This window comes from Triticum urartu, chromosome 3 (genome assembly GCF_003073215.2).
Source record: "Triticum urartu cultivar G1812 chromosome 3, Tu2.1, whole genome shotgun sequence".
In the NCBI taxonomy this organism is placed as follows: Eukaryota; Viridiplantae; Streptophyta; class Magnoliopsida; order Poales; family Poaceae; genus Triticum; species Triticum urartu.
Window position 1 is genome coordinate 555,839,954 of NC_053024.1, and position 25,108 is coordinate 555,865,061.

At 42.3% G+C, this 25,108-nt stretch overlaps 3 protein-coding genes and 1 long non-coding RNA gene across 6 annotated transcripts; 2 read left to right on the plus strand and 2 right to left on the minus strand.

Annotated features, from left to right (window-relative positions):
- Positions 1-218: 218 nt before the first annotated feature.
- On the plus strand, positions 219-7,941 carry LOC125544968 (dymeclin). Its single transcript, XM_048708781.1, has 18 exons — positions 219-602; positions 2,342-2,581; positions 2,678-2,741; positions 2,836-2,965; positions 3,057-3,198; positions 3,956-4,213; positions 4,301-4,385; positions 4,864-4,966; positions 5,376-5,501; positions 5,568-5,681; positions 5,852-5,970; positions 6,071-6,158; positions 6,245-6,337; positions 6,410-6,499; positions 6,610-6,729; positions 6,908-6,999; positions 7,320-7,374; positions 7,638-7,941. Exons 1-18 carry the CDS (start codon positions 407-409, stop codon positions 7,665-7,667), a joined length of 2,145 nt encoding a protein of 714 aa, XP_048564738.1. The 5' UTR covers positions 219-406; the 3' UTR covers positions 7,668-7,941.
- Positions 7,942-8,786: 845 nt separating this feature from the next.
- On the minus strand, positions 8,787-13,808 carry LOC125544969. Of its 3 annotated transcripts, XM_048708783.1 has the most exons (5): positions 13,555-13,808; positions 13,224-13,472; positions 9,929-10,153; positions 9,581-9,705; positions 8,787-9,093 (listed from the first exon to the last, which is right to left on the minus strand). In XM_048708783.1, the coding sequence occupies exons 1-4, from the start codon at positions 13,710-13,712 to the stop codon at positions 9,615-9,617; spliced, it is 723 nt and encodes a 240-aa protein (XP_048564740.1). In that variant the 5' UTR covers positions 13,713-13,808; the 3' UTR covers positions 8,787-9,093; positions 9,581-9,614. The 3 variants fall into 3 exon arrangements, with proteins under 3 accessions (XP_048564740.1, XP_048564741.1, XP_048564739.1); XM_048708784.1 differs by lacking the exon at positions 9,581-9,705 and having other exon boundaries at positions 13,235-13,472; positions 13,555-13,806; XM_048708782.1 differs by lacking the exon at positions 9,581-9,705 and having other exon boundaries at positions 13,555-13,803.
- A 772-nt stretch (positions 13,809-14,580) lies between these two features.
- LOC125548692 lies at positions 14,581-15,831 on the plus strand. Its single transcript, XR_007301146.1, has 2 exons — positions 14,581-14,859; positions 14,947-15,831. It is a non-coding gene; the product is annotated as an uncharacterized LOC125548692 (long non-coding RNA).
- A 575-nt stretch (positions 15,832-16,406) lies between these two features.
- On the minus strand, positions 16,407-24,399 carry LOC125544970. Its single transcript, XM_048708785.1, has 15 exons — positions 24,207-24,399; positions 24,021-24,098; positions 23,799-23,885; positions 23,525-23,692; positions 23,364-23,432; positions 23,145-23,271; positions 22,743-22,815; positions 22,517-22,633; positions 19,554-19,673; positions 18,945-18,963; positions 18,619-18,697; positions 17,934-18,304; positions 17,527-17,642; positions 17,358-17,451; positions 16,407-17,054 (listed from the first exon to the last, which is right to left on the minus strand). Exons 1-15 carry the CDS (start codon positions 24,333-24,335, stop codon positions 16,998-17,000), a joined length of 1,704 nt encoding a protein of 567 aa, XP_048564742.1. The 5' UTR covers positions 24,336-24,399; the 3' UTR covers positions 16,407-16,997.
- Between the last annotated feature and the right edge of the window lie 709 nt (positions 24,400-25,108).

Genomic DNA, 25,108 nt, shown 5'->3' on the forward strand with positions numbered 1-25,108 from the left:
TCCAGCCTCCCTCCACCCTCCGGAATGCTCCACCACCAAACCACCACCTCCACCGACGGCAGGCAGCCCCGCAACAACGGCAACCCCCACGAGCCCCGGCAAAAGACCGTATTACCCCTCCCGCTCCAGACCAGGCCAAGCCACGCGCCTACTGACTGTTGACCGGAACCCATGGGCAGTTCGGTCCATCGTTAATCCCATCAAAACCTCCCAAACCCAACCCGCGGCTAGTCGCACCCGCCCCGCCCCCCTCTTCCTCCTCCCCCTCCTCCCTTCCGCCCGAAGTCTCCACGCTCCCGTCCATTTAAAACCTTCGCTTCGCCCCGACTCCACCTGGCCATTTCCCCCTCGCCCAATCCCCGCCCGCGTCAAACCCTAGGGGCCCCGCCGAGCCCTCTCAGATCCAATGGGGGTGGCGCCGTCGACGCCGAGGCTGGGCGAGGCGGGCGCCGCGTCGCCGGGGGCGGCGGAGCAGATGTTCGCCGCGCTCGTCGGCGACAGGGCCTACCCGGTCTCCTCCGAGTTCTGGACGCAGCTGCTCGAGCTGCCCCTCACCCAGCAGTGGCCGCGGGACCGCGTGCTGCAGGCCTGCCACGCCTTTGGTAAGGACCCGACGGCTCGAGATCCACGCCGCGCCTCCCCCCTGCTGTCGCTCTGATCGCTTCCGTTTCCCCCGCTCTCGCTCTGATCGCTTCCGTTTCCCCCGCTCTCGCTGTTGCTTCGGGTGGCGATTACTTTCTGTTTTGCGGGGTTTGATCCGCGGGGGCAATGCGGATCATGCGATTTATGCGTGGGTCGCACAGTTTACGTGCTGCTTCGAGGTCAGATGGCGGGGTTAGCGTGGCATTTCCGGCGCTTTTTCCCGCGTTTATTGTGTCTTTAGGGGCGTTGATTTCTGTCGACTGCGACCTGCATTGGTGCTTGGAATGGGAATTTAGGCGGGGAGCTTCATAGAAATGGTAGGAAACATGCCATGTATTTGTCCGATCAATACTGACTGAGTTTACTGTGTGATCAAGGTTGACTGAGCCTAGTGCGTTGCAATATACGGAACTTTTGTAATTTAATTTATCATGAGAGTTCCTGTGCGCCTGGGTCTGCCTTAATTGAGGGCTTGACTACTGTGTTGAACAAGAGAAAAAAAAACCACATTTATCTTTTCAGTAAGAAAGGCGAATTATGGATTCTTGTCCTGAATTTCTTCGTGATGGGTGACAATGCAAATGGATGATTTAACTAATTGTAGTTAGGGTGAAGGATTTAAGTGCTTGTTATAGTGTATTGAACATTGCAATGATTTTTTGGTTCCGGAGTTTAACTCCCAGGTGAAGCATCAATGTGCAAATTAGGGGCGTGAGACCTGCATTTACGCTTTATGTTGCCACCAGTGAGGGACCTCATTGGTGGATTGGTCTGTGTGGTGGGATCGATGTTTTTTTCGAACTTAGTCCGATTTGTAGTAAACAAGATAGAATATTAATAGGTAGTTAAAGAGCAATACAACACCTATGAAGAGCCTACAGGACTTCTAAGAAAAAGGCGACGTGGTGCGGTTTTATTGGATGTCACGGGTCCCACAGCTGGAATTCAGGGGGGAGGGGGGGGGGGGGCTTAGTATGAGATTATGAAGGAATCACGTACGTAGGTGGGCTTTCATAAACACCTGCCCATAGGTGTGTACATTTTTTGGCCCATTGCTGATTGTTGTGTTCAGAGTGTTACAATGGAAGGTAGGCATATCCTATGGATGCTTGAGAGTTGTATGTTTAAGTACCTGTTAGTATGGTATGCCTACCTTCCACTTTAACACCTTTATGTACATTGATATGGATAGAAGTGCAACATGTTAGATATTTTCTAGGGAGGTGAAAGGGGAAGGCGTGTCATACCACGATCACCAACCCAATCTTTTTAAGTAGTAAATACTTACTGTGAATCATCTTTTCAGTGCAGTTTACATTCCTGCAAATAAGGTTTCATGTTACTGGAGCCACTTGCATGATATAAGTATTCTGAGATTTTTAGGGCGTGAAAGTTCGCTGCCCCCGTAGCACAGTGTGGCGTGCTGGGCACGTGCGATCAGGCCCCACACGGCTGAGTGTGCTGCTGTGATGTGAATGACACAAAGTGATGTGGGCATATCACGTGGTATCGCTCGCATCGCGCCAAGTGCCATCGTGCTGTAGTTCATCCCTAAATATTTTACTTGATTATACCAGTTGTTAAGTGTTAACCTTATGGTTCCAATGCTTCGACAGAACTTGTATGATTAGTTCCTGTAATTAAATCATAATTATCTTTGGCTCATTGGTCTCACAATCTGGGTTATGTGTATGTGCAGCGCAGAACAACTATCATACAAAGCATCTTGCAAAGATCTTGATCCATTTGGTTTGGTGTTTGCAAGAGTGCACATCTGCTTCTTCTGTATCTTCTAGCGTCTATAGAAAGGCTATCAATGCTGCCTATATATCATCCATATTTCTCAAGTTCATTATTGAGAATGCCAAGGCAGATAATTGGCAAGAGCTATGCCTTGACATCGACAAGGATGAAAAGGGGCTGGAAAATTTTCCTTCTGGTAATGATCATTAAAATTTCAAATGCACTATGAATGTTTTTTGTATGGCCGATATAGTAAACTCTAACGACATTTTATATTTCCCTGCTCCTCTAGACCAAAGTGTGGAGTATTTTCTGATGAAGGGGGTGCTGAACTACATTGGTAGTGTAGATGTAAGGTATCTTGATGGATGGTGTATGCCTATCTGGTTTTTCCTTTTAAAATGCTTGTTTGCCATTTGAACTTCACTGTTTTAATATCTCTATATGCAGTCCAGAGTCATGCTACCTACATCACGAGCTTCTGAACTTGATGCTAGTCCTTATGTCGACTCAATTATGTTCTGGACCATCTCCAGAACCAAAAGATGTGCATCCATTCATTGATGCGGCTATGCTTCAGGTAAAAATGGAATCTGCATATGATGATTTATTTATAGATATTATTGAGCTAAATTTGGGATGCGTTCCTTTGCCACATCTGTCTTCTGCAGGACAGTCCCATAGTAGCTTCGGTTGTTCAAAAGTTACTACTTAATTTTGTAAGGCGACCACAAATTCCTTCAAATGGTTCACACCCTGTTTTCTCTGATGATGGTGGGCCTGGTGTTCTGCAACGAGTTGGCTCAGCAGCTGGTAATGCGGGTTATCTTCTCCACAGAAATTGCTTATAGTTTTTGTATCATCACGATTGACGGCATTTTAATGCAACTCCTTCACATGATGCCAATACTCTGAACATTTTCATTTTATGGCTATTTTTTTGTTTAGAATGTGTTTTTTGTAGTTCTCATATCTTTTATGTTATAATAGATGATGCGATGCCATTTTAAACCTTTATTGTGACTACTGTATTATTTGCCAAAATTCAGTGCCTGGCTGTTTGAACTTTGATTTACTAACCATGCCACACTTTGCCACACCACAAGTTGTTAAGTTTTGACCGAACGTGAGATAGTAAGACACAACTATGTCACCAATCAAAATACCCACATAAGCAATTGTTGCATGCCTACAATTAGGCGTTGCAGGCTTATGCTGGGAACAGAACAGCCCCTTAATCACATGTTTGGTTCAGAGTCACACTAGCGACAATATTCCTTTCCTGCAACATGGGTCTGGAAAGTTTCCCTTAGCCTGGCAATGTGTGCCACCAATTTTGATCGTCCTAAGTCTAGCAGAGAGTGGCACCCATCTTGATTGCATAACCTTACTCATGTTTGGCATAAAAAATGTTGGCAAATGCTGGTAACCTTAGTACACTAACCAAACAGGCCCTACTATCTTACTCAGGAAGTTATTATGTACACTTCAATCATCCTTATATTCCCTACTACGAAAATGTTTCAGTTATGGAACATCTTTGAATTTACTCATCTATCTGGTTTTGCAGCAAATTTTGTACTACTGCCATATTATACTTTCAACTATTTTGTAAGTGCAAGCGCTGAAGGTGCGACAAGTCAATTGGCAGATAACAGCTTACTTGTTCTGCTTATTCTGATCCACTACCGAAAATGCATATCAATGAATGAGTCCATTCCAACCGACGGTGTCTACATGAGTGATTCAAATACCAATGTCAAGGATGCACCAGCTTTTCATGAGAACCCTTACTGCAAGGCACTAAACAATGCTAAAGACATTCAATGTAAGATGCACCTGCAATATAGAGAAATTGTGGCACTCATATAGTCATATGTATCACTAACAGTTGCAGAAATGAATTATGCTGCAGTTGATCATGCCGATGTTGAGGGAAATGCTCAAAATGGACCCGTTGTCAGGCTGTCTTTTGCATCGCTGTTTGATGCTCTTGGCACGTAAGTAATGCATCATCATGCTAGTTCAGTGATATGCTTGTACTTTATTTATTAGATTTGTGGAATTTAACCAAATATTTCTGGGGCAGAAAACAGTGAGATTATTTCCTTTTTCTTCACAAACGAAAATGTAGCAATGATTCCGGTCTAATATCAGATTTGATGGATAAAAACAACACTGCACTTAGCGATAATTTTGGTCATGTGTAGATTATAAATAACACCGAACAGTTAACGCCGTATTCCAAAATGGAGTCATGTATCAGGGTTTAATGGTAGTAATGAGACTGCTGTGAGTAATTTCAAAACTAATGTTTTAAAATTAGATATCTTGACATCTTCTGTGGGCCCATTATCTAGGACCTATCATTATTTTTATTCAAGGATCATGTATGTTCATCTTGTTTCAGGATGTAAATTATTATGTACCAAAAGACCTTAGTGGTGTGTAATTCATTTGTTTCCACTATCCATACAGATGCTTAAAAGATGAGAGCTCAGTTCTGTTGCTCTATTCTCTGGTCCATGGGAACTGCGATTTTCAGGAGTATGTTCTGGTTCGAACAGACTTGGATACTTTGGTATGTTTTCTTGCAATTATGTTTGTAACCCTTCTTGTTGGAGCATGTGGGCATTTAATAGTTGGACGGAATATGCTTTGAATTAATAAAACAGTTGCATTTAAACTATTTTTCCCTTTTAGTGAGAGAATATATCAGTGGTTAATATGTTTTTCACTAGTAAGAGTTGCGCCATGACTTCTTTTCATTCCCATCCTTCCATGCATTGGCATAGTAAATCTGTGACTCCGTGGCAGTCAGCATGAAACATTAGAAAGCAAAGTCTAGGGAAATACATATTAAAACCAAGGAGTAATAGCTAAAGTAATAATCCAACACATACTTTACATGTAAGGTTAGCCTTTGATTACATATATTGACAAATATCATTTGTCGACTGCCTGAGTTATAGCTTGGATTTTGTCGACAGCTTATGCCTATTTTGGAAATGCTCTACAATGCATCAAGGAAGACTTCCAATCAGATCTACATGCTGTTGATAATTCTCCTGATACTTAGTCAAGATTCAACCTTCAATGCTAGTGTGCACAAATTGGTAAGAAAATTAACTAGGTTTATTTTATTTAATGAATTCTTTCATGATTTAGTGTTCACTTTTTAGGTGCTTCCTAGCGTTCCTTGGTACCAGGAGCGCCTCATGCATCAAACTTCTCTGGGATCGTTGATGGTCGTAGTACTAATCCGAACCATCAAGTACAACCTCTCCAAGCTGCGAGTATGTACAAAATTTTGTTTTTGTTGTTCAGGGAAATTGATGCATGTCACACTCGCCTAGAAGTATCCCTTTTGCAAGGAAGACTTCCGATCATACCTTAGTAGAAGCTTCCTTTTGCATGTCAAACTACTTCTGGTTAAGTCTAATGACAAGCTTATGTATACTTGCAGGATGTCTACCTTCACACGAACTGTCTTGCAATTCTAGCAAACATGGGTCCTCATGCGCATAGGCTGAGTGCATATGCATCTCAAAGGCTGGTTAGCCTCTTCGACATGCTTTCTCGCAAGTATGGTAGCTCAATCTCTCCCTGTTTCATTATCACATTTTACACTTAATTAAAGTTAATTCAAGTTAACCTGTCCATTTGCTTATTTACCATTCTTCAGGTATGCCAAATTAGCCGAGTTAAAAAATGACAAGGCTCTCAAAGTTACGTCTGATCAAATGGAAGCAGACATCATTTCAGATGATACGGTACTCTACTGTTATCTTGCTTCATAACAGCACCATTGTTTTTTTTTCTTCCCTTCATATCTGTAAACAGTGGTGTACTTTTGCAGTCAACGGAGCTTCACATATACACTGACTTCTTAAGAATCGTTCTGGAAATCATCAATGCAATCCTTACATATGCATTACCCAGAAATCCTGAGGTATGTTAGCTACCAGTACAGCAGTATACCTGATAGGCAGAGCCAAACTACTTCTAACATGTTCATCAACAGGTTGTGTATGCTGTATTGCATCGACAAGAGGTTTTTCAGCCCTTCAAGAACCATCCTCGTTTCAATGAATTGCTTGAGAATATATACACAGTATGTTACCTTTTTGTCTTTCGTGAACTCAACAAAGTACAACACATCATCGTCTTCTTCCTCCAGATTCTGATTCTGATCATATTCCACCTTATAAACTTGTCTGGCAGGTATTGGATTTCTTCAACAGTAGAATGGACATGCAACAGTTAGACGGGGAATGGTCTGTTGACAAGGTTCTTGAGCTCATTAATAAAAATTGCCGTTCATGGCGTGGGGAAGGAATGAAGGTGAGACTTGTATTGTGACATTGCTGCAGTTTACTCTAATCATAGAGTAGGGGTTCATGTGGGCCATGTGGACATATTTCATATTTCTTATTGTTTGGTGTTAAATTTCTTCCCATCCATATAAAAGTTATTCTGGTATTTAGAGTGGCATAACAATATACAATTCTGTATTTTCCAGATGTTTACGCAGTTACGATTTACATATGAGCAAGAAAGTCATCCTGAGGAATTCTTCATTCCATACGCATGGAGGCTTATACTATCACGAGGGTAAATATTTTTTATTTGTGTATGCTGATTTTCACAAATAATATGCAATTATTATGAATATGCAAGTGATAATAATGTCTAAGCATGCAGTTACTGATGCTACATAAATGCCTTGAAACTGTTATTTTGACTTATGGCACATTAGGCTTATGGCACATTTTATCAGGATAGTGGAATGAAATTGGCCCACATTGACTCGGAAGTAAACTAGAATTTTCTACATATCTGATGCCAACTAGGGACATTTTCTAATACCATGTGGCAGTCATGTTTACCTAGACAATTTTGTATAACTTGCTATTATGTCCTGCATTTGCCAGATTCTCTTTCAATCCTGGTGCCATAAATTTGTTCCCAGTGGAGATTCATGTTGATGTAAGTTGCTCTCTTTTGCTTGAAAATCAATCAGGTTTATGCTTGGGTTAAGTTTTCAATTTCAGCTGTGCCCTGAACATGAAAATAATAAATATTAGAAATTACATGATCCCAAGGATGTTGAAAATCCCTTTTTTATGCTCCCACGAAGAATTTATCCTTGGGAATTCTCAATACAGCCACTGCTTCAGTTCTAGTAGTACTACTTTGTTTAGTGTTTTTGTAATAACATTTTTTCTGTCTGCCAAAATGGATCACTCCAGGATTCACCATCCAGCGAACAAAAGGTTTAGGGATGATCTGGAGCCTTTGGGTTCTGACAACACACAAAAATGTTGGACTTGCATCCCGACAAAGAGACTGTTGTATATAGGCGGCATATACCAGATAATCAAAGTGTATTTTCATTCATTTTGTGTTAATATTTCTGTTGTCCCATAATGTAATACCAGAGGTGGGGGGTGTGAGGAATTGCAGGGGATTGTATCTGGTTCTTGAAAGTAGGTAGTGCGTAGGGCACCATACACAATTCGTTTATAAGTTAATATGGTTGTATTTTTAGAGCTAGTACAATAGCAAGCTTATAGCCCGAAAATGCGTTGGAGCACCTGGCGACTACGCTCACTATAATCTCGCTCATTCAATTGCCTCGGGATTCCATCCGCTATATTAGCTTTGTGCGTATTGGATGATTTTTGCCGTGTATAGCTCTCCAGCGGTTTTCGTATTAAATGATGCAAGTGTCATTCATGTTCTGACTTCTGACATGGTGTGCATGCATCCTACTCAACTGCTAACGCCCAACAACCAGAGCTTCAATTCAATGCACCACGCTCCTCAATCTCCCACCTTTTTTTCTCCATGGATAATGGTTGCTTAATGTACACTCTTTTTTTCTAGTAGTACAATAAATCAAGAGTTCAAAGCTCCCTGCGGTGAACTGAACTCTTGATTTATAGTGGAAAAAGCTTCTTCATTTTCCTTGTGTGACACATGGTGCATAAAGTTAGTAAAAAACGGATGCACACTTTGTTCCAAACATTTTCACCGCTGATTCCATCAATCATCCGATGGGGAGATGGTGCGTTTAAAAGTGTGTAGTAACTCGGGCGCACCCTTCGTGGCACCGGAGTGACACGCAAAGCATTAATGAACTAGGAGTAACTTGTGTTTAGAAATTGCATGCATGCATGTGGGACCCTTAACGCAGAACTTTACCATGCATGTACCGTAGTCTGACATGCAACTCAACTCCATGTCCCATTTTGGAGAAACAGCTGTGTACTCCTTTTAGAAAAAAAGCTGTGTACTCCATGATTTTTCATCGACCTACGTCGATTCGTTGAAGAAAGCTTAGTTGTCCAGGCAAAGCATTTGTCAAATTACCATACCATTTGATTAACTACTACGAGTGACAAAAAAACACAATAATACGCTGAGCAGAATTCTTTTTATTCATTCATTACAAAGATACATACTATCACTTCTCTGATCTTGAATTGCAACAGGCTAATTGTGAGATTCCATGACATCATTTCACGCTTCCGTTGCATGGGAAGTTGTTAACCTCGTCACCTTCTTTCTCTCCTACCGACTTACGTCTGCACACGCCATATCAAGAATCTCCATTTAAAACCACGCTCCACATTTCGTTGAACATAGTTGACACATGGGGTCGGTCTTTCCAAATCCTTCTTCCAACGTGTACTGAACTGGTGCCTGAAAGGGAATTACAACTTCTCGTCATTGTTGCCGAATCAAACTTAAAATAACTGACAGTAGAGAGATGAATCAACAGGTGACTTGAAAAGATATATGCTTGGTTTGTGATTAAGGTATGCGACGACCATGCACATAATAAAATTATTACTGTATGGGAGACTTCCTGTAGATGCGTTATGAGAGTCTTGCTAATAATAAAAAATGACTTTCAGAAAATTCATAAATGAATCAGGCGCTCGATTATGCACGGACATGTGCACCCTGCCTGGAATTAAATGCGTATGGACACTTGGACAGATTGAGATGGTGTTTGGTTCTCTAATCAAAAAGACTCTCAAGGAGGTGCTTGTAAGGACTTTTAGCAAAAAGTCCCAAAAAAAACCCCCCATGTTTGGTTTGCTAGGAACTTTTAGAAACTTTTTTTAGTCCCAACACAAAAAAGTCTCTGGAACCAAACACCCTCTGAAACTGTACATATACTCACAGCTGCTATATTGAGACATTGAAAATCATTCTGGTTAAACTTGCACTGATCCCCAAACACAAGCCAACTGGCTAAGAGCATCTCCAGCCGAGCCCCCAACACGCCCTCCCCAACCGTGCCTATGTCTGCATAGGAGGTAAACTAATGACCAGTGTCAACAACCTAGGAATTTTAGGTTTACTACAGAAAAATAAGATGAACGTATATAATCATATTACAGTTGATTTTTCCGCGTTTCTCAGTGTTGTATCTGTGTCCGAACTATATTTTTCTATTTCACTATTCAAAGCATACGTAAGCATTTATACTTGTGCATCTAATAATCGGACGTGTACTGAAGAAACTTACCGTCGAACCCAGCCGCGGTTTTCCCTTTCCACGTCAATAAGATTTGGAGTCCATGATTTCGACCCATGCTCTGCATCTAGAACTGTCGAGACGTGCTGCTCAGTGCTTCCATTAGAAGAATCGAGCTCGTCCGCTTCAGCAACTATCGAAAGCTGGCGCCCCTCTTTGACGGTCATCTGAGCTATCCCGACAGCGCACTCATCGGCTCTTATATCTTGATTCGATCTACAAAGGGACAAAAGAAAAATCAAGATAAACAGATCTGCAACTAGTAAAGCGGTCTGTTTTATCAATCATTTCAAAACCAAATGAACTTATACGGATTCGACGCAGGGTGGTTGCTGCACCAGCCGATCTACTGAACTGCTCATCTCCTTCCGCCGAAGAAGGACAGCAGTTCAAGATTATTGATAATCAGCGGCCTCAAAGGACTACTATCAAATCTGAAATCCACTTCTACTGTGAGGAATTTGTTTGTGCGTCAATCACTAGCAGCCGGCGAGAGGAGAATAGTTTTTCAGATCTGGATATGGAGTGCTTGCGTGCAAGTAGGGGACTGCACAGGTAGGTGACGGTGGAGTGAATTAATTACATCGGGCTGGTTTCCTGTACCTGTACCTCACAACTGCATACAATAAAGGACTGTGCTAACGACCAGTCGACTGGTCGTTAGCAACAGATCCGCACAACTAACGTCTGACTGTACCGAACGATTGCCCCCACCATGCATGCATGCGATGCCATTTCCAATGCAAGTTTGCATGCATACGGTGGCTCACCAGTACTAGTTCTAAACAAGACAAAAATTGCTGACGTCAACCAAGATTCTTCTGAAATTCAAATTTGAAAATGTTTTGTAGTTCAAACCGTTGATCCAATTGAAAAATTGTTTTCATATAAAATTTTTGTCACGACGAGATCTTCGAAACTAGATCCCATATTGGTATGTTCCAATGATTTTTTTTGGGGTCAAAAGTTACCATGCATATGCATAAGCTATCAATCTATTTACACCAGACTTATCAGGCATCAAATTAAACAGGAAGTTTTTGGCAACGTTTCAATAACTTTTATAGGTCGAATGTTATCACTTGATTCTGTAAAGAGTTACCCGAGTTACCCATATTGTTCATATGTTTTTTTACTGGCAACATTACATCGGTTGTTTGAACTACTCATGGACAATTATCAATTCGAATACTAGATATTACCGCAACCACCCACGTAACTACATCACTACTGTAGTGTTTTTGCTACTACCTAGCAAGCTGGGTAACCTGCATCATGCCATGGTGAGAATTTAGCATAATCAATCTGCTAACTATGTAAAATTCTTCCTAAACCTAGAGATATGATCACAGATGCATGTCACCACAAAATCACAAGGGTAGAGTTAAGCATGCTGACATACTATAAGTTATCAAGCCGAAGCAGTGTGAGTTATGAGGCCAAAGCAGTATGAATTATCAGTTAGAACCAATTTAGGTTACCATGCTGGAAAAAAAGAATGAGTTGAACAAGCTAAAAGAGTGTGAGTTAAACATTCTGGCACTATATAAGTTATCAAGTTGCATAAAGCTCTCATGTTGAATGTAAAAATAAAGTGTTGAAAGCAAAATCAAATTAAACAATACACACAGTATAATTTATCAGGCTAAAGCAATATGAATTATTAGGTAGTATACCATGCCGAAAAAATAGATTCAATTAACCAAGCTAACAAAAAATGGTTGTTATCATGCTGAAATACTTGAAGTTATCAGGCTCTAGCTGCCTATGTCATCAAGATGAAGTAAAACATGAGTGTTGAAAGCAGTCCGAGTTAAACACTGTAACACATCACAAGTTATCACGCCGACATTTTGTATTTATCAGGCTCAAGTCACATAAGTTATTTGGTTGAGGTAAAATTATAAGTGTTGAAAGCGGTTAGAGTTATACATGCTGACATAATGTAATTTATCAAGCTAAATCAATATGAATTATCAGGTGGAAACAAAATTGGAGTTGCCACACTAAAAAACAAAATGAGTTAAATAGGGAAATAAAAGTGAAAGTGGAAGTAAAGACATGAGTGTTGAAAAGTAGTTCAAGTTAATCATTCGGACACATCACAACTTATCAGGCTGACATATTATAACTTATCAGTCTCAAGTTACATAAGTTATCATGTTGAAAGTAAAAAAATTAAGTGTGAAAGCGGAACAAGTTAAATTGCTACACACAGTATAATTATCAGGACAAAAAGGTATGAATTATCAGGCTAAAAAGTATGAATTATCATGTAGAAATTGTTTAGGGTACCATTCTGAAAAAAAAAGAATTAACCAAGCTAACAAAATTGGTTGTTATCATGCCCACATACTTGAACTTATCAGGGGGATACATAGTATATTATAAGTTATCAGGCTCAAGCTGCATAAGTCATCAAGATGAAGTAAAAATATGATTGCTGAAAAAAGCAGTCCGAGTTAACCATTCTGACACATCACGACCTATCGTGCTGACATATTATAATTTATCAGCATCAAGTTGCATAAGTTATCAGGTTGAACGTAAAGTTAAAGTGTTCGAAGCAGATCAAGTTAAACTACCACACATGGTATAATCATCAGGCCAAATAACATATGAATTATCAGGTAAAAACAATTGAATTACCATGCTGAAAAATAAAATGAGTTAAAACATGCTATCAAAGTGAGTGTTATTATGCTGATACAGTAGAAAGCTACCAGACTAACATCGTATAAGTTATCGGGCTCAAGCTGAGTGGAAACAAATTCGAGTTAAAAAATATGAATTGTCAAGATAAACAGTTTAGATACCATGCTGAAAAAAGAGCCAAACAGGCTAACACATTACAAACAAAATCATACAGATTTTGCTAAGCAAAAAGTGATGCGAAGTTGAACACATATCATGCTGACACACTAGAATCTGCAAGGCTAAACATCGTATAAGTTACCAGGCTAAACATTGCCACAAAATAAGGAAGCAAGGAACAAAACACCTGGTCCAGAAAAAGAAACCTGATATTATTGCCACTCATTTTCCCCAACCTCACATTCGTACCACAAATTTCCAATAACGCAAAACAAACTATAGTACTACATCAGGGAATAGAACTATAATTGGTGTTTGTCCTTGTTAATTATAATCAGTGAAGGTTGTAAATCCCACACTTACAGTGAATCAATCTACATGGTAGAGTAGATGCATAGTGCCCGGTATGTTAGTGGGTTCTGGGAACAACTACCACCCATACTATTCTAGCAGTACAAAAAACAAATCGCACCTGATGCATACATCACTCCAAAGTCTTGATAACAGACGAACTGGACGAGGCGCTGCTCCTCCGCGGCGGTGCAGGAGGCATGTGAAGGACGCGATGGCAGACGGGGCTCGTAGCAGCGTGGATGGACAGATCCGAGGAGGGGCGGCGCAGATCCGGTGGCGGGGAGCTCCGGCAGGGTGGCGGCGTTCTGGGTCGAGCTTGGCTCCATCGTAGATGGCGGCTGAACTGGAGCTTCCTAGGCTGCCATGGCTACGAGAAAGAATACGAAAGATGAGAGATGGAGGATATGGGAGGAGGAAGTAGAGGGACTGGCGGAGGAGGAGCTACTCACCGGTGGGCTCCGGTGACCAACGAGCGGTTCAGAGGGGGACGCGCAGCTCGGGATCGAGCTTCACCTGGCGACGCGGGCGCTGGATGGTAGGAGCGACGCGGAGGCGCTCGGGAGCGAGTAACACGGGGCGGCGGCTGCTGTGGGAAATGGATGGACATGGATGGAGGATCGGTGTGGGAGAAACAGATAAGGAGAAAAATATTAGGCGGCGGGGCGTGTGCACGATCTGGATCGAGCGGCCACCGAGTCGTACGCGCCTGTTGCAAACGACCAGTCGGCAGGTATTTAGCTTTTGCGTACAATAAATGACCACGAACATGTATGTAGTGTTACATCTTACGACGTGGTTGCCGTATTCGCCGCATGTAATGATTTTCAGCAAAGTGGCACGGATCCCAAGCCTGCATGCGGGCGGCGGCGATTTCGGATGGGGGAGTCGCCGAGTGTTCCTAATCCACCTCCGCTTATAGCCTGCTTACATGGTAATTTTGCCTATGTGACAGAGAGACATGAAAAATTGAGGGGAATGAGCTCTCATGCAAGAACCTAGCTATATACGTAGAGTTGAAAAAAAGTACTATGACTATAAATGATGACTACATGTGACATGACAAAACTAAAAGGTCTCTGTTGTTATCCCATGCACTTGCGTGCAAGTTCACACAGGTTGTATAAATGATTCCTAGTTATATGCAGGACATTATGTATCTGCCAAGACACTTCTCCCAGTGTCACATATGTAAGTTTTTCTTTCTTCGTTTGCCACATTCAGTAAACCTATTCCCAATTAGTTTTTTTTTGAGTGGTTATTCCCAATTAGTTTGGTTTGCATTTTGCCGACAACACCAAAATCGCTACTTGAAAGTTGGCTGAAATTCAGGCAACGGCTCCCGCGTAGAGAAGATCTATACACTGCGGCCCACGGTTCCATCTGTTAGCCGTTGCGCCAGCCCTTCCCAGTTATTATCGGCCCGGCCCAACTGGGACCAAATCTTCTTGTTCCTTTCCCGCACGACATATATATTCCCCCCACTCTTCTTCTCACCTGCTCACCTTCCCTCCACCCCGTTCAAACAAACGAAAAAAAAGGAAAACCTTCTCCACCATTCCATAGATCTGCAAACCCTAAACCCTAGAGCATCTGTCCGCTTGTCGACCTGCCAAGCCATGTGGCCCTTCTCCAAGTCCAAGGAGCCGCTCCCGCTGATCCGCTGCCCGGTCTGCGATGTAGGCCTCGTCAAGCGGTTCGTCTCCAGGACGGCCAAGAATCCGGGGCGCCCGTTCTACAGATGCGAGTACTAGGGAGTGAGTTTCCTCGCGTCCGCCTTCGGTTCTTCTCCGTCCGCCCCCCTCTCTAATCTAATCTTCCGTGTCCCGGCTGCTGCTCTCTAGAAGGGGGGCTGCAGCTTCTGGAAGTGGGAGGAGGAGTACGCCGCCTACCTCCGGGCGCGCTGGGGCCACATCACCTCGGTGCCCGCCGTCGCCGCCGGGCCCGCCGAGCGCTAATCCCATTCCTCGGTCGGCGTGGCGCTGCTGCTGCTGCTGCACAGCGCTTCCGCGCCTGACAGACATTTACCCTGCTTTGCCGTAGCGCGTTTCAGATCCAGTCTCCTGGTCTGTGAGTTGTACTAATGATGGTCGCAAGCTTCGCCCGAGAGAGTCGAGAGTCTAATGTCGTTCTCATGCTGTCCCCAACTGTTAAGTAATGGACCACTTCTAATTCCAGGTTATTACTGCCTGCCTTGGTTGACAGTTTTATGCAGAGTTGCGGGTGCTGGCCTAGAGGAGGCCTTGTTTTAAAATTGTCACTGATTGTTCTTCAGGTATCAATGCCTGAAGCAAAAATGAGCACGGAGAGAAATGATCGCTGTTTTTTTTCCTCTGTGCTTCGTGTGGACAAATCTTTTTTCCAGGTACCAATACCTGGTGGCGAGCAATGGTGAACATCGCTAAGTTCCACCCTTTTCACTACCAACACCAGGAATGCGCCAAAAAGATGAATTTTTACCATTCGTTTGGAATTTGGTGCACAAGAGCTTTGCCTTCTATTCCACAATTTGGTGCACACAGTTGTTTCTCATTCAAGTGAAAATGATTCTTCAAAGAGAACAAATTTTGTATAGCTGGAAGGTTTTGTTTGCTGCATTCATGAACATCATGAAGTTCCATCTCTTTCACTACAACATCATGTATGCGGCAAAAAAAAATAGGAGTTCACTTCTTTCTGAATTTGGTGTGGAAGAGTTTTGCCTTCTATTCCATCATTACTTTGTGTCACTTGTTGGCCGTCCTCGTGCAAATTGAGCTGTGCATTTCTCTGAAGAATCGTTCTTGCTTTGAATGGCAAGCGGCTGTGCATATTGTACTGTTCCGTTGCCATCAATCACATTTTGTACAGTTAGGCTAGTCATAGTGGGAGTAACTTATGTAGTAAAATAGCGCACTTTGAGAAATTTTTGCTTATGTGGCATGTAGTCAATGAGAAGTGGTAACATAATATATTACTGTAAAATAGCGTTTCCCAAGGCAAGATGAGTCTACAAATCATTAAATGAAGCCACATACTCCCTCCGGTCTTTTTTAGTCTGCATATAAGATTTGACTGAAGTCAAGCCTCGTAAAGTTTGACCAATTTTATAGAAAAAAATACCAACATTCACAATCTGAAATCAATATCAATAGATGTGTTATGACTTAAAGTTTCATATTGTATAACTTTAGCATGGCAGATGTTGATATTTTTTCATATAAATACGGTCAAACTTTGTGAAGTTTGACTTCAGAAAATTCTAATATGCAGAGTAAAAAGGACCGGAGGGAGTATGGCACTACTAGTATGTTACTTTGCACTATGAAGATAATAACTTAGAGTAGTGTCATATGCATGACACTAGTATAAGTTACTCCCCATTATGACCAGGCTTAGAATGTTTTGTTCACTACATTGATGATACACATAACAAGTAAAATGAATCACTTCACCTGCACACAAAGAACATAGGACATACCCTCCCGCTATTGCACCTGCCATAGAACAGAGAATGTCTTGCAGACTTGCGTGCCTCTCAGCTTACACTTTTATCTTTGAATGTGATGGCGGAAACAGGATGGCTTCAGAGTGACATTTTTCTGAATGCTTCGTAGACCAAGTCACTCGAAGTACTCTAAATCAGAACGATAAAACATCAAAATAATTCAATCGGCTATCATACATGATCCTTGGGAGGCTCCAACCAAAGGCAACTACACTTAGACAGTGTTGACAGTTTGACACTACTGATGAATCTCATGTTGCACTAGTCTGGGCCGCAGCTCGAACCAAACCTCATTCCTTTCAAAAAGTAAATTCTGAACCCACAGCAAGTTTCGATTCAACAATGCAACTCTAGGCTGCACACGAGCTCCATGATCTATCCTCAATCCATGCATTTGTCCGTGACACATTAGCTAGGCCGATCAACATGCACCCTAAGATATTGGTCAAGGACACTCTGGAACACCTGCATCGGATAAAAACATTTGTAAAAAACGAGATTAGTTGGTTAGCTCCATGACATCGGCAAAAACATTTAAGCTGTAAGTCCATTACATAACAATTTTGATTCAGAGTTAGCAATAATATCACTATACGCTTAGCTCCATGACACGTTGGACATTTGGGTTGACAACAATAACATATAAGATGGTACATTCTTAACTAGTTAAAATATTAGATTTTCTTCTGTCACAAGTTAATAACACATTGAATATTATAATTTTGTTTTTCCTATTTCATGAAATGGAAAAACTCATGAAAAAAGAACCTGGAAAGAAAACAGTTCCTTCCTATTGAGAAGTGCGTCCATTGCAGCATATTGGTCATCAAATGCGCTGTAGAATGTCTTGTAGAACTCAGTCCTGTATCATGACAGTCATCAGCTTAGAAGCGTCACTATAATCTGAATTAAGAAAATGACACGGGAGGCTACTCACTGTTCTTCTGTTGTGGTTTGTTGATCCATCTCGTCAAACTTCCTAGTCAGTATCTCAGCTCCTGTAGGTCCAAGTATGTTGAGGACTAAACCTTCTAATGTCCTTGGGAAAGTATGCTGAAAAGCATGGAAATTTAAGAGAATTTAGATAACAAAGAACAAAATATGATCCAGCATTGAATAACTAAGATGCTGAAATATTATAAAGCATAATGTAGTATGTATGATACTCCAACGCCGATAAAGGTTTTGTGCATGTTAGTGTTACCTATATAGGGAATATAAGCAAGACCAACTTATTTCCTAATTTTTAAATATGAGGACTTGAAAGTGCAAAAAAGGTTCGATTTAGAAGGGGGGACATGCTATGGTATCAGCTGATTTAACTTTTAAATACATGGTACATACCACCATTGCTAGTAGCATACTCCGCAACTCGAGTGGTTCAACTGGCAAAATGATTTTTGCAACGGGGTCTTTCTCCAAGAGAGATGAATCATCTGCAGCAGTCTTCTTTCTTTCATTGCTTTGGCTGGAAGATGTATCCTGAGATGCAGATTCTGCTATGTCATTTTGGTCAACCGCTTCAACACTGTCATGAACCATTGACATGAGTTCATAAAGCGCTTGTAGGGTGCTGGGTTCCAAAGATTGCAATGGTGCACCTTTCTTGCCAGATGTATCAGCTGCGCCTTTCTTGTCAGATGTATCCCGTGCACCTTTCTTGTCAGATGTATCATGACTTTTAACCTCGTTGTGCAAATTGAATTGCTCAGAGCCTGCCAAATGATTAACAGAAGGTCTTGAATCGTGACTGTAAGAACTAAAAGGGAACTGGATCTAAATAAATATACCAAAAGAAATATGAAGGGGTAAGCATTGCTTTGCTCATAAATGGCCACAATGGTTAAATAGAGAAACAAGTAGTTACTATGACAATCTTTGAAGTTCGAATAACACATAACATTCATCCATCCAAATAGTCAATAGAAGTTTGGAGAGCACTTAACTGTCATTCTATCACTAAATTTAACTAAAATTAAAAATAGGACAGAAAGCTTAAGGTGCCTCTCGAAAGGCATAAAATACTCACCTCTCAATTCTTTGTCTGTTGGCTGAAAACCGTTGTTTTCTTTCGCATGTCTGAAGAAATTTTTCTGCACTATTTTGTTCTGTAGCATGAGAGATGCACAGAGTTATTACACAAGTTATTCATCCGGTGAACAGAGGAGAAAAGGCACTGCTAACTACTGCATGCAGAGGCGACGAATCATCTAAAGTTAGTTAAAATCCCCAGATCAGGGCAAGAAGCCAAGGAGCCAGGTGATTTCAGAAACCAATAGCACACTTCGTATTTTCGAACGATGAAACAAAAGTTTTGTACTACCAAAATAACCAAAAGAGGGTAATGGGACATACCATCTCTGTATCCACCAATCTTCACTACAAATCAGTTTTAGAGGTAGACACCAGCAAGATAGTGCCAAAAACAAGCAGGGAAACCAGTCAGGTATATAGATTAAAAATAGGTACTGCAAAATAAGCAAAAACATAAAAACTTGGGGATCAGAAAATTAGTCATTCTAAATGTCCTTCAGTAAAGAACTGCACATTCTGAAATGCTACTACCTCTGAAACAAGGGAATTGATACTGAGTAAAGTGTAACAGCTGTTTGTTATTTTTATCATGTACCCACATCAACATCCTCAAAAATGTAGAGGAAGATTCAGCACCTGATTGATATGGAAAACCTCATGTTTACAAGGGAGAGTAACCATTGAACATATGCACTTCATCTTATGGGTTTGGGTAGTTTTTATTCATTCATCTTATGGATGCTGCTACCTAGGAGTATTAAATATACACAATTCAATTAGAGGGGCGAACTGAAATAAACCAGGAAAAACGTGAACTGAAGGAAACTAGGAAAAACAGCATACTCTTACAATACACTACAGACAGTCAATCTGGGGAAGCTGCAACAAATATTAAAGGAAATGTGGATGGCCCAAATATAATAAAAATACCTCCTTAAAATTCGGCGTAGATAGTAGGCATCCATATGCTCTAACATTTCAGTCATTATTCTTGATTTCCACCAAAAGTTAATTGCTATGGTCAAATCATCACTGTCTACTTGGTGATACCTGATAAATGAACACTCAAAGTGTAAGACATATTAGCTACCCTACATTAGTTTTGTTGGAGGATACTTAACAACAACAACAACAACAACAACAAAGCCTTTAGTCCCAAACAAGTTGGGGTAGGCTAGAGGTGAAACCCATAAGATCTCGCAACCAACTCATGGCTCTGGCACATGGATAGCAAGCTTCCACGCTCCCCTGTCCATAGCTAGCTCTTTGTCGATACTCCAATCCTTCAGGTCTCTCTTAACGGACTCCTCCCATGTCAAATTCGGTCGACCCCGCCCTCTCTTAACATTCTCCGCACGCTTTAGCCGTCCGCTATGCACTGGAGCTTCTGGAGGCCTGCGCTGAATATGCCCAAACCATCTCAGACGATGTTGGACAAGCTTCTTCTCAATTGGTGCTACCCCAACTCTATCTCGTATATCATCATTCCGGACTCGATCCTTCCTCGTGTGGCCACACATCCATCTCAACATACGCATCTCCGCCACACCTAACTGTTGAACATGTCGCCTTTTAGTCGGCCAACACTCCGCGCCATACAACATTGCGGGTCGAACCGCCGTCCTGTAGAACTTGCCTTTTAGCTTTTGTGGCACTCTCTTGTCACAGAGAATGCCAGAAGCTTGGCGCCACTTCATCCATCCGGCTTTGATTCGATGGTTCACATCTTCATCAATACCCCCATCCTCCTGCAACATTGACCCCAAATACCGAAAGGTGTCCTTCCGAGGTACCACCTGGCCATCAAGGCTAACCTCCTCCTCCTCACACCTAGTAGTACTGAAACCGCACATCATGTACTCGGTTTTAGTTCTACTAAGCCTAAACCCTTTCGATTCCAAGGTTTGTCTCCATAACTCTAACTTCCTATTTACCCCCGTCCGACTATCGTCAACTAGCACCACATCATCCGCAAAGAGCATACACCATGGGATATCTCCTTGTATATCCCTTGTGACCTCATCCATCACCAATGCAAAAAGATAAGGGCTCAAAGCTGACCCCTGATGCAGTCCTATCTTAATCGGGAAGTCATCGGTGTCGACATCACTTGTTCGAACACTTGTCACAACAGTATCGTACATGTCCTTGATGAGGGTAATGTACTTTGCTGGAACTTTGTGTTTCTCCAAGGCCCACCACATGACATTCCGCGGTATCTTATCATAGGCCTTCTCCAAGTCAATGAACACCATATGCAAGTCCTTCTTTTGCTCCCTATATCTCTCCATAAGTTGTCGTACCAAGAAAATGGCTTCCATGGTCGACCTCCCAGGCATGAAACCAAACTGATTTTTGGCCACGCTTGTCATTCCTCTTAAGCGGTGCTCAATGACTCTCTCCCATAGCTTCATTGTATGGCTCATCAGCTTAATTCCACGGTAATTAGTACAACTCTGAACATCCCCCTTGTTCTTGAAGATTGGTACTAATATACTCTGTCTCCATTCTTCTGGCATCTTGTTTGCCCGAAAAATGAGGTTGAAAAGCTTGGTTAGCCATACTATCGCTATGTCCCCGAGACCTTTCCACACCTCAATGGGGATACAATCAGGGCCCATCGCCTTGCCTCCTTTCATCCTTTTTAAAGCCTCCTTCACCTCAGACTCCTGGATGCGCCGCACAAAACGCATGCTGGTCTCATCAAAGGAGTCGTCCAGTTCAATGGTAGAACTCTCATTCTCCCCATTGAACAGCTTGTCGAAGTACTCCCGCCATCTATGCTTAATCTCCTCGTCCTTCACCAAGAGTTGGCCTGCTCCGTCCTTGATGCATTTGACTTGGCCAATATCCCTCGTCTTCCTCTCCCGGATCTTAGCCATCTTATAGATGTCCCTTTCACCTTCCTTCGTGCCTAACCGTTGGTAGAGGTCCTCATATGCCCGACTCCTTGCTTCACCAACAGCTCGCTTTGCGGCCTTCTTCGCCATCTTGTACTTCTCTATGTTGTCTGCACTCCTATCCAGGTATAGGCGTCTGAAGCAATCTTTCTTCTCTTTAATCGCCTTCTGGACATCATCATTCCACCACCAGGTATCCTTATCTTCGCTTCTCCTTCCCCTGGACACTCCAAACTCCTCCGAGGCCACCTTACGAATGCAAGTCGCCATCTTCATCCACACATTGTCCGCATCCCCTCCTTCCTCCCAAGGGCCCTCCTTAATAACCCTCTCCTTGAACACCTGAGCTACCTCCCCCTTGACCTTCCACCACTTCGTTCTAGCGACTTTGGCACGCTTATCCCGCTGGACACGAATCCGAAAGCGGAAGTCAGCAACCACCAGCTTATGCTGGGGTACAACACTCTCTCCAGGTATGACCTTACAGTCTAGGCACGCACGCCTATCTTCTCTTCTCGAGAGGATGAAATCAATCTGGCTAGAGTGTTGGAGGATACTTAACAGAGCAAAAATCTAAGATAATTTTTTCCCATGTGCAACATCCAGATTTTCCCAGAGTTCAGTCTTTTTACTTAAAAAATGGGTGCCGACTTTACATTAAAAAAATGAACCACGGAAAAATCAGGATATCACACTATGCTAGCAACATATGAGCTTTCACATGTATCAAATGTATTAAACCGAATAACCACTTTCTGATTTAAAGGAGATAAAGGTCGCAAAATGGTATGATGAAAATAAAAATGAAAATCAGCTATGGAACACGGATGGCAGATGGCACCAATCTTCTGGTATCGGAAACTGAGATGCTGAGAAATAGGATTAAGTACAGTGTAAAATAATTCAAAAAGATGTACCATCCTTCTGGTATCGAAAACTGAGATGCTGAGAAATAGGATTAAGTACAGTGTAAAATAGTTCAAAAACATGTACCATCCTTCTGGTATGAAAAGAGCATCGCCACAATTTAGGACAACCCTTTCAGAATACTCCTTCATGTATTTTGCTCTTGTGTAACTTGAATAGTCTGGTTCCTCAATACTGACACCGCTGCCAAAAATGATTGGGGGATCAGAGAAAGCATTTTTTATCTGCTAAATTCCAATTACTCAAGTCAATTAAATAAATGGAAATAGTTCCTTGGAGAAAAGGAGTTTACCTATGGTTGGAGGCCTCCCCGTATACAGGCATTGGATACAAAAATGGGGATGCGGAGGGAGACCACAAAGTTACTGTATGGAATTTTATCAGGGGAAATAAACAATTAATAGGTTTCTTTAAAAAAAATCAGGTGCTAGAAAATAAATATTTCAAACGGCTTCAAGATAAGGATCTTTTATCACGTGAAAAGACCATGAAACTAAAGTTGAAGAGAGCAAATTCAATTAGAACACAAAAAGTCCATCTGCAGTTGCAGTAAAATGGTGATATTCCTATGTTGTTACCAAAGACACAACCAAGTACCAACACATAATATCCGTAGAACTTGTAAATTAACATCCAAAAGAACATCAACAATAGCTGCATAGCATACTATTACTGCCTAAAATATGAAAGATACCTTTCTTGCATCCAGCCACCACGCAGAGAAGGTTATGGTGAGGATCATAATGGGTACTTGATCTCATGTGAGCCCTACTCATCCAGAAGTTTATTGATGAAAATGGTTTTCCTTTCAGAAATATAGGCTGCAGAAAGAAAAAAGAAACCAATTAACTCAAAAGCTTGGAAGTCATGAATAGAGATGATTCGCATGAAAAACAAACACGGTTAAGCAGACCTCCTGAATGTCCTCTTTTAAAACTTCTAACGAGCATCTCTCTTTGTTCTCAGTGTTGAGGATTGACACCTGTTGTAGGTAAGATTTATTTTCATGTACATAAATAACTGTATAACACTACAGTAACTACTTATCAGAAGGGTGCAAAAAGGCAAACATGCCTGTGCTAAGTAGAGTTGCTCGGAAATCTCCAAGCCAGCTGAGCACATTTCCCCTGAACAAGTTGGCTCCTCCCCAATACCTTTATCTTTGGACGAATCACTAGCAGCATTCAGATGCCCCAGGTAAGATTTGCAGGAATGCATGAATGTGGAGAATGGGATAGAAACCTACATCAAGGAACGATATATCTAGTGTCAGCGCCTCAACGTGAATTGTGCATACGGAATAATTCAGGAATTCCAAGCAGAAAATTCGGAGCAACAAAACAACAACCCTCTCATGACTTCTGAGATCCCCGTAGAACACGTGCCCGGTGCTCGACATCATGGCTTCCACCGCAACATCAGGCCCCACCTTCTCCTGAAGAACGAGTGAATGACCGGGGTAAATATTGCATCGACAATTGCAAAGTAGAAAGGCTCAAACATATGTTATTTTTTCGCTGTCTCCTAGTATGAACTGTACAGGGGGAGGGAGGGAGGGAGTGATCCGAACCAGCAAGTAGTCGAGGCCACCATGGAGAGGATCCCACCGAGGGGAGGCGGCTGACCCCTTGAGCACGCCGCGGAATACCTAGATATTGGGGTTTCCCCCCACGGGAGCAAGCACGGAGACATCAGAAGGGGGCACGGGGAAGGAAGGAAAGGAGAGCTGGGAGGAGATGAGGTGCAGAGCAGTTACGGCGGGGACGTTCTTGGGCTCGATGGAGGCCGCGAACTCCTCCGACGACGGCGGCGCGGAGAAGCGGGCGGCGCGGAGGCCGGCCTCCACCCGCGCACCCACGAACTCGGCGTCTTCCTCGGCTTGCATCCCTTCGCCGTCCGGGAGTTTTTTTTTTTTTTTTGAGTAACGCCGTCCGGGAGCACGAAGCACCTCGGCTACGTTTTTTTTTTAGGGCTACGTAGTAGAGCTGGGAGGTAACGCGTCCATGGGCCTAGCCTCCTGTAAGTGAGCCTTGGTCCAGGCCATGGCCCATGGGCTAACAAAACTATATATTTTTACACTTACTAGATAATTGTCCATATCCTGCAAGGGCACAAATATTTTATATGCAATCACTGTGCTTTACCGATCATTTTATTTTTAATTATGCGATTACGTGTTAAAATTGGAATCTAGTTATCAATTGAATCAATACATATTGACTTGTTCCATCTTATTCAGCAGTGTGTGTCCGATTCGGTCCAGGAGGAGATCATGCATACCCTGGACCTCACCTCTTCGACCTTTGAGGAAAAGTATCTCGGTCTTCTAACCCCTGAAGGTCGAATGAAGGATTCTCATTTCCAACCCATTTTCGAGAGGTTCATTAAAAGACTTACGGACTGGGCAGAAAGATACTTGTCCTATGGGGCAAAAGATATTTTGGTCAAATCTATTGCTCAAGCCCTACCTACGCATGCCATGAGTATCTTCAAAATGAGTGCAGGCTTTTGTGATAAATATGAGAAACCGGTGCGTGACTTCTGGTGGGGGGATGAAGAGAACAAAAGAAGAGTGCACTGGATGTCATGGGAGAAGATGACAAAACCAAAGCGTGAGGGGGCGGCTTGGGTTCCGTGATATGTGTATTTTCAATCAAG